This window comes from Diadema antillarum, unplaced genomic scaffold (assembly GCF_040938485.1).
Source record: "Diadema antillarum isolate AM-2024a unplaced genomic scaffold, OU_Dant_1.0 seq00000398_RagTag, whole genome shotgun sequence".
NCBI classification, from domain to species: domain Eukaryota; kingdom Metazoa; phylum Echinodermata; class Echinoidea; order Diadematoida; family Diadematidae; genus Diadema; species Diadema antillarum.
The window spans coordinates 1,393,441-1,405,459 of record NW_027271389.1 but is presented as its reverse complement, the minus strand read 5'-3'; the positions used below and the strand labels follow the sequence as shown (position 1 = coordinate 1,405,459).

The 12,019-nt window shown below is 37.8% G+C and overlaps 1 protein-coding gene across 1 annotated transcript; it reads left to right on the top strand.

Annotated features, from left to right (window-relative positions):
* Positions 1-1,526: 1,526 nt before the first annotated feature.
* On the top strand, positions 1,527-11,809 carry LOC139732069 (ribonuclease H2 subunit B-like). The gene is made up of 10 exons (XM_071642945.1): positions 1,527-1,676; positions 3,237-3,308; positions 4,226-4,333; positions 5,037-5,113; positions 5,582-5,696; positions 6,844-7,014; positions 8,974-9,055; positions 9,788-9,863; positions 10,237-10,323; positions 11,714-11,809. Exons 1-10 carry the CDS (start codon positions 1,598-1,600, stop codon positions 11,807-11,809), a joined length of 963 nt encoding a protein of 320 aa, XP_071499046.1. The 5' UTR covers positions 1,527-1,597.
* Positions 11,810-12,019: the final 210 nt, after the last annotated feature.

Sequence of the window (12,019 nt, the reverse complement as noted above, 5' to 3'; positions counted from 1 at the left end):
TGAACAATTAGAAATCTGCAGGGTTCTAAAGTATCGCAAAATTCAAACCATACAACTATTTCAAGTAGCAGTGAATTGCTACATTTGCTTGATTGGCAGGGAACATCTTAAAACTCTGAACTGTTCAAAAAACAATTGAAAACTCACTTATTTCTTTTAGCTTACAATGTTCAGTAACTTTTTTCAGTAGTATACTAGAATTATACTGTTATGATGTGGTTTGCCACTTTTCAATTGTAACTTTGTCTCATGTATGTATGTAAAGCGCTTTGAGAACCTATTTTGTGTTGAATCTCACTATATAAGAACATTATTATTATTATTATTATTGTGTAATATAATTTGAATTTTGTAAATTTCTGGTAATATTTTGTACAAACACGAGCAAACTCATGATGGGTGCCGGAGTGTGTGTGTGTGTGTGTGTGTGTGTATGTGGGGGGGGGGGGGGGGGCTAAAAAAAAACCAACGAGAGATCCAGAGGTGGCAATCCTCACCTTTTGAAGCCATGTTTGGTGGACTTATTTTCATGCCATGCATGATGTACCTTGGTATGCAAGCAAACAAGAAGTGGCTACAAAAATGTAGGTGAGCAGCTGGAACCAGCTAAGAATGGCAAAATTATGAGTGATTACATAGGCCTATTCAGCTAGGCCAAGTGGCCTTCCCTGTCAAGACATATATAGTGTCATATATTTCATTATTTTTAGGAGAATATAGGGCCTATCGCAGGAGCGGATCCAGAATTCTGTAAAGGGAAAGCACCTTTAGAAATTAAAGATGGTGCACCACGTGCACGCACCACCATCCCCCTCTTTTTCTTTTAATTCTTTTTTTTTTCAAGTATTATTTTGTTTTAACCAAAAATAAAGAGGGGGCGCACCTGCATGATGCACCCCATCTGGATCTGCAACTGTATCATACTTTTCTCAGAAGAATAGCAGCTCAGTAAGGAGTAGATATAAATGATAACTTCAATTTGATTGATGAACAGGCTCTGCTCTGTCATTCCGGAAAGGAACCCCATTTTCTTTGCTCAATTTTCCACGTTAAAAAACAACAACACAACAACTAATAATAAGTACAGAAAAATCAGTACACCGACGTAGGGCATAGTGTTCAGCAGCCGAGTTGTTTAGTAACGTAATAACCTAATTCCATATAATTCCCTTCTCTTATTTTGTTATCTCTCAATAGTGAACTTTGTTAGAAAGAGAAATGCCTCTATTTACATGACTTGTCTGTTGATCTTACTTGAAAGAGCAGTTCATCAAATTATCTCTTATATTTATTGCATTAACAACAACTGCAAGTCCCTATCAAGGCAATCGAAAGTGTACCGAAATTCTTCGTATGTAACCGGGTATCTTTATCACGTCCGAATTTGTGGGGATTAGGTTGTGATCTCCCGCGACTGGAACGTCGTGCGTGGGAAAGGATTCCAATTTTTCCCCGCGAAGCGCGCGCTCGCGATAAATAGAAATCCCAAATACAACAGGGCACAACAACGCACGTCACAGATTGGAAATAACATTGACAATCAGCAACTCTGTTCCACTCCTGTATTTTGAGGTGTCCAGACAGGTTTCTTGACAGTATGCCTAAGGATTCCAAAAAGCGCAAAAAGCTTGTATCCACGAAGAAAGACAGAAACCAATGGGTGATTATTGCTCCAGGTAAGTCGATGTCAAAATGTCAAAAAGTTAAGGGTCGAGTTACCGGTTGTCCCATACCTTTACTTTGGTGTTGGTAACTAATGGCAATGCCAGCAATATGGTTAATAAATGCTAACATCTCCCGGAGTCCTACTAGAAAACTGGTAGCAAAGCACTATGCATTGCAGTGTGATGTAAACAAGAGAAACCCAAGTCAATTTTCCATAACACTGTGAAATAGCGAGCAAAACTATGCGTAAAATGTTAGACCTACATTGAATGACTCGAGTCATCAATGCAATTGTCATTCTCAAGCCAAGGCTACTACTGCTAACTGTTAACTGTTAACTAGTTACTCAAAAACATAATTTTGAAAAATTTAAATTAAACTTTTTTATCTTAGGAATTTCATATTCTATTTCTAATTCATTCCACTAGTTTTACAATGTCATTGCAGAAAAAGAACGCAAGTTTTCGATGATCTACGAGACTCGAATGAGTTGTTAATCGACGCATACTGCACTGGCAGTGGCACATCCACTCATTTGTATACAAATAATGCACGGGTGTGAGTGTGTTACACTTAAACCTGTACATTATTTGGTTTATAAAATGCCAGGGTTGAAGAACTATCTTTACTGTAGTATAATATCAGTCTATCAGATAATGAGACTTCATATTTCACTACTACTGGGCCACTCTTCAATCGGCTTTACAGACGATCACACCATGTCCAGTGGTGCTGCGCGCACACACGTACAGTATTACATACGTATCAAAGAGATTACATGTACATTGAATGGTTTTGGGTTCGCTCCGCTCGCGCAGAAGTCATCTGCCATAGGATAACACGCCTTGCTGTTATGACTTTTCGTTGCGGACTTTTTGCACAGCCGTGCATGTTAGTAAGAAAATCAAGAGCTAACACGTGACTCATTTCAGCACTTCTGATTGGCTACATTTTTAACCCATTTTATAATGAGCATTATCAAACAATTGAGTTGTAATGAATTAATGGTAGAAATTTAGAGGAAACAAGCTACACTGCATTGTAAGTGTAAGAATTGGATATTAATGCATTTCATTTCATGATTTTGACATTGTTTAATGCATGGTGCCCACTAGAATAATGACACCATCCAAATTATATCCAATATATGTATTAATTATGTTGTTGAAAGGGAGAGTTTGTTTATGAATAGTTTTAACATGAAATTACACTCGGTCTAATAACAGGTTTGGGCCCACCTGAACCTCAGCATGCCACCAACCATCCCATCTTTGACTACGACTAGAGCTTCTACCTGTGTTTACCAGCCAAGTCAATATGATTATGAATATGAATTTAAGTGACCTGTCCCATTGCTAAAAAGAAAAAGAAAAAGAGAAGTGACTCTGAGTCTGAGCTCTCTTAGTGAGTTTTGTACATTTTTTTTTTTATATCCTCTTATGTAATCAGACATTTAGAAATGCAAGTAATGCCCTCTTGTGAGTTTTGTACATTTGTTGTACACTGTATTGTATCCTTTTATGTAATTTGACATTTATTAATGTAAATAACTCCCTTTTGTGTGCAATCAGACACTTCATTAGAATGTGCTGTGGATGGATGCCCAGACCCTGCATTTGTGAAACTGAGACACCCTAAGACAGGTGAGTAACTGAGATATCCTAATGCAACAGAGTCACTATGTAGTCATATAAATCTTGAGACTATCTACAGCTTCAGGGATGTGGTAACCTTACCATATCTTGCTTCCCAGATGTATTAATTGATATTAACAATACTTGGTTTCATATAGCTCAAGGTGTCACAGAGTGAAGGATTGCCTGGCATGGTGTGCCTTGCATATAATGTAACCTGCCTTGTGATCATATTTTTGGCTTTCCAGACATACACATAAGAATTGAAATTATGTGAAGCTGAAGTATCATGCGCTGGCTTGTTATTATAGCCTAAGCCCTTAAATTGCCCATTCATCTTTACTATGTACCTCTTACAGAGTACATCATTTGCATTAATGCTAGCAAACAGTGAAGTTTCCTACTGTAGGTGTTTTTCTGCAATCAGCTTACAGTTAATTGTTATTTGCCCATCTTTTCGATGTATCGTATTGTTTACATGATTGATTTTCCTCTTGGACTTTACATAATTCCCTTTCATCCAAGTTTTATATATTTCTCTGTTTAAGGATTTTTCCAATTTTTCAATTTAATTTGTTTAAGTGTGTAAATTTTACAGAAAATAAGTAAAACGATATCAACATCACAGTGCACAATAGTGAAATGAGTATGCATGCAATAAGGTGCAATTACAGGCTTTCATCATTTCTCTTTTCAAGTGCTAGATTTTGCATAATTAGACACATACAATTGTACTTCAATCATTCGGATGATGTGTAAAGGAAAGAAGGTCACTATCATTAGTTGTAACAAGATATTTTTGTGTGAATGCTCTTTTTGATATATGATATCAGTATAATTCATCAAATACCTTCTTTGTGTGTAGCTTGCTCTACCAAGGTGAATATCAAAATGGATTTGTATTCCTTTTATTCCCCCACATCCAGACAAAGGTGCCATGTTCTTCTTCAGCAGTGATGGTAGCAGTGTCCATGAGGTGATGCAATTTAAAAGACCATGTGGATCATGGTTCATCAATGATACTGTCCAGGAAGGTAAAGATCACCTATCGGTAGTCAGTGTACCTTGTTAGCCAAAGATCCCAGATCTTTTCCTTTTGCTTACATGGCCTCCTTCTTCGAAGTTTTTGGGTTGTATTTGTGTTGTTCTAGTGTTCTTTCATCAGCCTTCTGTATGACACAAAGACACTGTAGGAAATGAAACTGAAAGGAATTTATCTTTGAATGGGTTGAATTAAACCCATTTGATTATGCATCATATTAAGCTTGTGATGCAGAATAATTGAAGGACAAATGAGGGATAAAAGAGCGCAAAATATTCCTTGCCCATGTTGTGGGATATACCTTGCTATGAAAGATCAATTCACCAGCACACTAATATGCCAATGCATCTAATGTTTTTTTGAATGATATTTGTGGGAGTGACTCATTCTTCTAGCAGGGATGCCAGTTTTTAGACAAATGCCTGAATTTGGGCCCTGGTAAGTGTCATAAGTTTAGGCCCTTCTGTGTACAATGTAGCTTTATGTATGTATTTCAGGCATTCTCTTTCATTTTATCTGGTGTCCCTGTTCTAGAGTCTTAGATAATGGCACAAATCTGTAATAATGTGTCATTTTCACAAATACATTCGATTCAGAGCTTGATCAGCTCATACATGTAGGTCCAGATTGAAATATAATTCTTTTGTATATTTCCACTATTTGTTTCCCCCCCCCCCCCCCCCCCCCCCCAATAGATGGGTCTTTAGAAGTGGTGACCCCGGTGGACCCAGTCTTCTTACTCCTCCCATACCTTCAAAAGTCCAGTCAAGAGGTGAGTATTCCAAAATACAGACAGAAAAAATGGGGGATAGAAACTTCCAATTAAAGTCACTATTGCATTGTTGGCCTACATTTTTTTACATTTTTTTTTACAGTTTAATTCACTTATTTCTTTCTCTTTGTTTGATAAAGGACAGTACGTCAAATTGCATTAGCTGTGTTCAGCATTGATTTGTTTGCAAATATATTCATTGTGTCAAATTATCATGCTGAAAAAAAAAAATAATATCCTGAAAGCATGTTATTTCAAATTACTTGCATGCAACCGTAAAGAAAAGGCATTACAACTTTCAGAGATTTATTCTTCCGAGACTTCCAGTGTAGCACTTGAAAAGAACAACACTATAAAGGCAGGAGAAAAAAAAAATGTTCAATGATATCTTTCCTCCAAAGGTTCATAGTTCATGTAATTTAGTCATTCAGATATCTTGCTCTTTTGTTTGTTTGTTTGTTTTTTCAGCGTAACAAGTTCATGACCCTCGATCAGATTGTCCACGATGAAGACTACCCACAATGCATCAGACTGCTCCAGTGCACTGGTATATCTGCTGTGGATAACATCTCAGAGGTCAAAGGTCAGTCTAAGTCATCAGTTTTGTGTCAAGGGCTTAGTCAATTAATTGCTTGTTACTAAGACAGAAAGTTGTAAGATTTTCATTAAGAATAAAAACAACTGAATTTCCATTATCATATAGTTAATAGTATATAGTTAGATTGTGTCTCTGCTTTGAAAACAGTATTCGTCTAACATGATGTCATATATTTTGGTCTAGAATGCTGGTAACAGATGACAGTCAGATCTTATCTGTCAGAATTGTACTATAGATATCCAGTATTTGGTCGCTTAATTATATTAACTTCAAGCAGTTTGACTTATCTGTGAAGCTTAAGATCAAGGTTTGTCTGTATCAAGTGAAAGTTGGAATGCATAGTTAAGGAGATGAGTTACATTGACAGACATTCTGTTTTCCATTTCTTATCATTAAACCATAGGTCCATACATTTAATTTCATTCAGTCTTTAATTTTGATTCAATGTATAAGATGTGCAAATACATTGTCTGGTAAAAGGGTGTTAAAGGTGCCTCGGATACACTATGGCTTTAGTGGCAACTGAATGCCTTTATCATTCTTAACAGACAACATGTGAATATGAGCAAATCATATACCAAAGTATAGATCACGTTGTAAAACAATGAAAACATTGATGAAGCAAAACGTGATTATGAAAAAGGAATAAAAAACAAACAAACGTCATGCTGAAAGTAGAGATAATTAACATTATTCTGTGTGTGTGTTTGATCAGAAAATAGTATGTGTGTAGAAAACCAAAACATGTAGAGTGTTATGCTTGATATTTCCATACCTGATTGTCATTTGTTGATAAAATACATCCGAAATGTTTGCCAGGAAAGGCCCACCATATGTGAAGATTGTCACCATTTTGTATTGAGTTCTTGTTTTCCACCCATTCGTCAACTGATACGCTGTTATTTTTGCATACAGATATTTTCGCGAATGAAGAGGTCACAGACATTTTCGTAAGGTGTTGTTTTTTGTCGATCGACACAGAGGCCTTCATAAGCGCAGTATTATCTTAGCACGTGGCGACATTTTCGGGTGTTGTTAAATTCATGGTCCAACTGTGATTTGTGAAATTCGCGAAAATAACAGCTTAAACAGTATTGCAACCATTACGAGACTCTGTGCTTCTCATCGGCAGGAAGCGGTGACATGAGGGCGTACCGCTACGACGAGACGAAGACCTTGGATTGGCTGAGAGCGAAAGTCGAGCACACGGCGGCCTGCCTGGAGGGAACGGACATCCACGTTGGCAGCGGGGCACAGTCAATGACGTTTGTCAGGAGCACCAAGGACCAAGGAGCCACTGATGGTATGTTATGAAATGCCATGATGTTGTTTGAAATCAATATTCTTTTTTCTCTCTCTCTTTTCCCTCTTTCTCTCTTTCCTTCTCTCATAATGAATAGCTATTAGAGATCCTGAGAGATCCAGGACAAGATAATTTATAACTTTAATAATTCAATTCAATTCAATTCAAATATAGCTTTATTTCCATCCAACAAAAGGTTAAACCTAATACAAAGCATACATTTCACAAGTCATATTATTTCGACATTTTGTGAGAAGTATGTCTCGTACAAAGTGCATCATAATGTGGATTACAAAATACATATGTACAAATGAATTGAATGGTGGGAAAAACAATGTATACATGTACTTTGCAGGGTTAAGAGAAAAGTAAATACAGCCACGGTCACACTGACAAAAGATTGCGAAGTTTAAGATAGCAATCTTTAAGATCTCGAAGTTTTGCCAAGTGTGACTGCAACTTCCCACGAAACATCTTGTGAAACTTCTTGCGAAACTTCCCACTTAAAGGCACATGGTCCCGGTGGTTTAGTCGAATGCGTACGTGGACGCACGGCGCAAGAGTCCTATAGAGACCTACACTATCGACTCCTCTTTAGCGCTTACGCTTTGGCCCACTTCCCCGAGTCCGAAGAAGTCCGATCCACTGTAGTCAGTGGTCCGATCACAGTTCGGCTCATGTTTCGACTGAGGGGGATGACAGCTTTGGCAAACTTCTTTTGTGATGTCATACTAAGAAGCACATATGCACGCACCCTGACATTACTACAGACTACGTGATGCGCAGAGAAGACAACGAAGGCAAAGTTACCTAGCAACACCTACGCGCTTTACTCTTGATGACAGCTCAACTCCGGCAGTCTTCGTATTAATGCTAGCAATGATCGGCAGTATCATCAACAGCGCCCCCGCACCCACTGGGACTATGCGCCTTTAAACTAGGGAAATTTCCAGGGCCCCTGCCAATCTTCTTGATCTTTGTGCAGTGTGAATGCTAGGAATTGAAACTTTGTGAAGTTAGTCACGTGACCAGTCCACCATCTGTTTGCGGGCAGTGCCTCCCAAGTGTGCGCAGTCATTGTGATGTATGTGTGTGCATTGTTATGTTGCAATTGCTAGCTGTCAGATGGCACGCTCTTTCTTCTTACTTGTGTACATGCACCAGTGACTAAAACTTTGAAAAGATAAAGATCAAGAAGTTTAGCTGCCAGTGTGAACGGACAAGAAAACTTCACAAAGACTTCGTGATATTTTGCTTTGTGACCGCATCGTATGATGATGGAAAAGAGTGATCCATTTTTAAAAGACATAGCTTAGAAAATGTGAATCACTCAATAAATAAAATAACATCATCCAAAATCTTTTTTTTTTTAACAGCTAAGGTCTATCTGTTAAATGTAATGCAAAATATGTAAAAACCTTGCAAACAGTAATTATTTCCATGTTCATAGGAAATACAAATTATGAATAATGAGTGACTGTGTTCGTTGGTTGTTTTTTTTTAATCCTTTGCCTTATTAGAAAGGACTTAAAATAGGCATGTCCAAGAGTGTGAGAGTCCAACTCATGCACTTTATAAAAGATTCCACAGCAAATCTATTGATAAGTCTCAAACTGTATCAATGAGGCACATTGTGCTGTTTGAACAAAATTGTTCAATTGATCAATGAATGATTTACATTTCATCTGATATTGCTCCAGAAGATTGTGTGAGAGTAACCAAGTTAAAAATTCTCACTGTGCATATTCAAGGACTTTAACTCATCATATGATTTCAGACAGTGTGTGTTTGTTTGTGTGTGTGTGTCTCTGTGTCTGTCTGTCTGTCTGTTTCAACTTTTATGCAATCCACAACTTACAATGCGTGCTCATTATGAATGCTTTCCTCTGCTGACAAATAATGCGAATGCATTCTTCATGTACTCACAAACATTTGCTCACATTGCTGTGGCGTCAACAGAAGACTACAAGAGGTACGCCGCTGGTTTGGTCTCCGACTACCTCAGCCCGGAACTCGGCAAACAGATGTTTGAACTCTTGGGGTAAGTAAAGATGGATCCCATGATTTTGAATAACCAGAGGCTTTGACATCAATTTGATTTGATCTGATTTGATTTTATTGTTGATGATGCCAATGTATGAAGCCTGTGGTCAATGATGTATGATTCCATACGACATTGGCCTTTTATAATTATTATGAATGTTTAATGAATTGTACCAACTGTCAGTGAGGCCTGAAAATGGTGATTGCCATCGTCTTTTTTTCAGTTTATTTTATTTATTCCATTATATTTCTATGAGAAATATATTGTATATATGGCTTTACACAACTACACAAGGTACAAGTTGTATGATATTGACACTGTACAAAACTGATATGATGATAGAGATATTGTGCTTTGGTGAATTTGATGATTGCGTTTCTGAATTCAATTTGATAATATTGTAACAATTAATGTCAGAAATTATATCACTCAAAAAACAAGTAATATAGTAAAATAGGGATTAACCTGTTGAAGACGAGTCCCAAGTATACTCGGGCAGGTGTCTATGGGAAATGCGTGTTATAGCCAGATATAGCCCGTCCTCAAGGGGTTAATAGGTAGTCTAAGGGATTCTCTTGTAACTAAATTTGAATGTGTCTGGCACCATTCTTCTATTAGAAATACTCACCTTGAATAATCATTTAACACATGTTTCTATGTTACGAAGGAGCTATGTTTGGGTGTTTTATTGAAGATAACAAAGAAGCAACTTTTGTTTCTCATATGCAGAATCAAGGAAATTTCAGCAAAGATGACGACAAAAACAACCACGCCTGTAGAAAATGGAGATGAACCTCCATTAAAGGTAAATTGCCCCTCCGTCACTCTCGCCAACATACTGATGGATGTTAAAACTTTGTTTTCCTCTGTCTGGAATTGCATAAGTTGAAATACCCTGAACACATTTATTTTGTTTTTGTTTTTTTGTTTTTTCTTGCTCATTCATATTCTTATGCACAAACATTTAATGGAGATAAAGAACAGACATTTTCTGCTTCACACTGATGAATGCAAAAGTAAATTGTCTTGTGAATGGGTTAAAAAAGACTTTTTGGCTTTGCATATTATAATTTCTCATCTTGTGAATTTTTGCAGTATGAATTACAGTGATTTATATAACCAGTTTGCAAAGAAATTTCATTGAGATACATGTTAACTTTCTCTACCTCTGTCCACAGAAAGCCAGACTCTCCTCCGGGAAGTCTGAACCCGAAGAAGACTATTCTATGTCATTTAAAACAGATGATGTCAAACAGGAGAAGAAGGTGAGACAGTGAAATTTTTTGCAAGCTTGTTTGTTGTTTCCACACACAGCTACTGTTATACAACACCTAAAAAGAATGTAGCTATCCGGTTAGTCAATTGCACATCTCATGACATTCGCTCAGAAATTCCATTGCACGCTCCCTCTGTATATTGTTTTTAGTAAATATTAGTATCGTACAGCACCAATTTCCATTGACTCACACACGTACATACATTGTACGACTAGACTGACTGTGACTGCGCTACTCATTCACCTTTCACAGAAAATGGTTGCTATTTCTGTGCTACATTCAGGAATCTGTGTGGACCACATCTCTTGACATCAAATTAAAGTACAATGGAACAAGATTTTGCACTCATGGCCATGCACTATTTGTATACAGTAGTGAAAGATAGCCACCAAAGCTGTGGCTTTCAGAGTGTTGATGATCATTACTTCACTGCCACTCAACTGAAATTGAATATCTCATGTAATTAAAAAAAAGCACACAAAAAATAACTTCCCTATTAAATTTATGTGTATTGCAGTGTATCTTAGGCAGGGCTTGACACTTAATTTTTTTCTCTCTCTCATGGCCCATTTAGGCCACTAACATCTATGAATTTGAAAGTTTGGTGGCCCAAAAAAGAAATGTATAGGCCCAAACTGAAATGAAATATAACAGTTCATTTGGACCTCAGTTGCCCCATCGTGCCACCAAAAAGTAACCCTTTTGGAAATTTGGTGGCCCTACATCAATTTCTAGATGCCCCAGGCCACCACTAATGTCACACTCTGTCTTGAGTAATAATTGTGATAACAGCACAACCTCCTTCACATTGTAGACCACACTCTGAGCAGGCCACCTGTCTATAAAGGCCACCTTTTTGGTCTCCCTTTTGTGGCTGCTATAGACAGGTTTGACTGTATACAGTATATTCAAGTGCACCTGTATTTCCTAGCTATTTCATAGCATTTATGTTTACCGGAACCACCACTTTTTCAGATTGAAGGAAAAAGAACATGCAGAGGTACAGCAGTAGTTGGAATATGCTTTAAAAGAACATCCAGAGGAACAGTGGTAGCTGGAATATGTTCAGAATGTTTTAGTCATATTCAAATACAGTAGTCCACTAAATTACATTTCAGTACCTTATTCTGTGTAACATGCCCTTCATACACCATGTATTTCATGCATGTAGTTTGTTGTGAGGCGCAACTTTCATTGCAATGCCATGAGTGGTTAGATTGGCAATATTGATTAACTGCTGTGTTTTTGATTTTGTCAATATCAATCAACTTGCAAAATAAGCAATCATAAACCTGCAGCAAAACATATGGCATGTCCAGTGTCTCTCCTATTTCAATATTGAATGAATGGACACGCCCACATGTCTTCCACCTTGCAGCCGGGAAAGATGACCGCTGGTCAGCGTGCCCTCAGCAAGGTCAACACCAAAGGGATGAAGAGTATTTCCAGCTTCTTCGCCAAGAAACAGAAATGAGGCTGACCGGCCTCACCTCTCCGGAAACATCGTCAGGTGATGCCCACTAGGTGTTTTAGCCACCGGTCATCTACCACCCTACTGCAATGTCTCAACAGTATCATGTGTCTGGTAGTGGGGTCAGTGACTGTTTGTTGCGTAGAACGCCACAACTCTCCCAGCCACATGGACAATCCAGTGCATTGGAGGCCAGTGCAAATCATCATAGTC

Bases quoted from the DNA above. Each gene is read 5' to 3' on its own strand.
- LOC139732069 (XM_071642945.1), top strand. From the start codon at position 1,598: ATGCCTAAGGATTCCAAAAAGCGCAAAAAGCTTGTATCCACGAAGAAA. The intron at 5,697-6,843 runs GTCAGTCTAAGT...TCTCATCGGCAG, and splicing joins TAACATCTCAGAGGTCAAAG to GAAGCGGTGACATGAGGGCG. The intron at 9,864-10,236 runs GTAAATTGCCCC...CTCTGTCCACAG, and splicing joins GAGATGAACCTCCATTAAAG to AAAGCCAGACTCTCCTCCGG.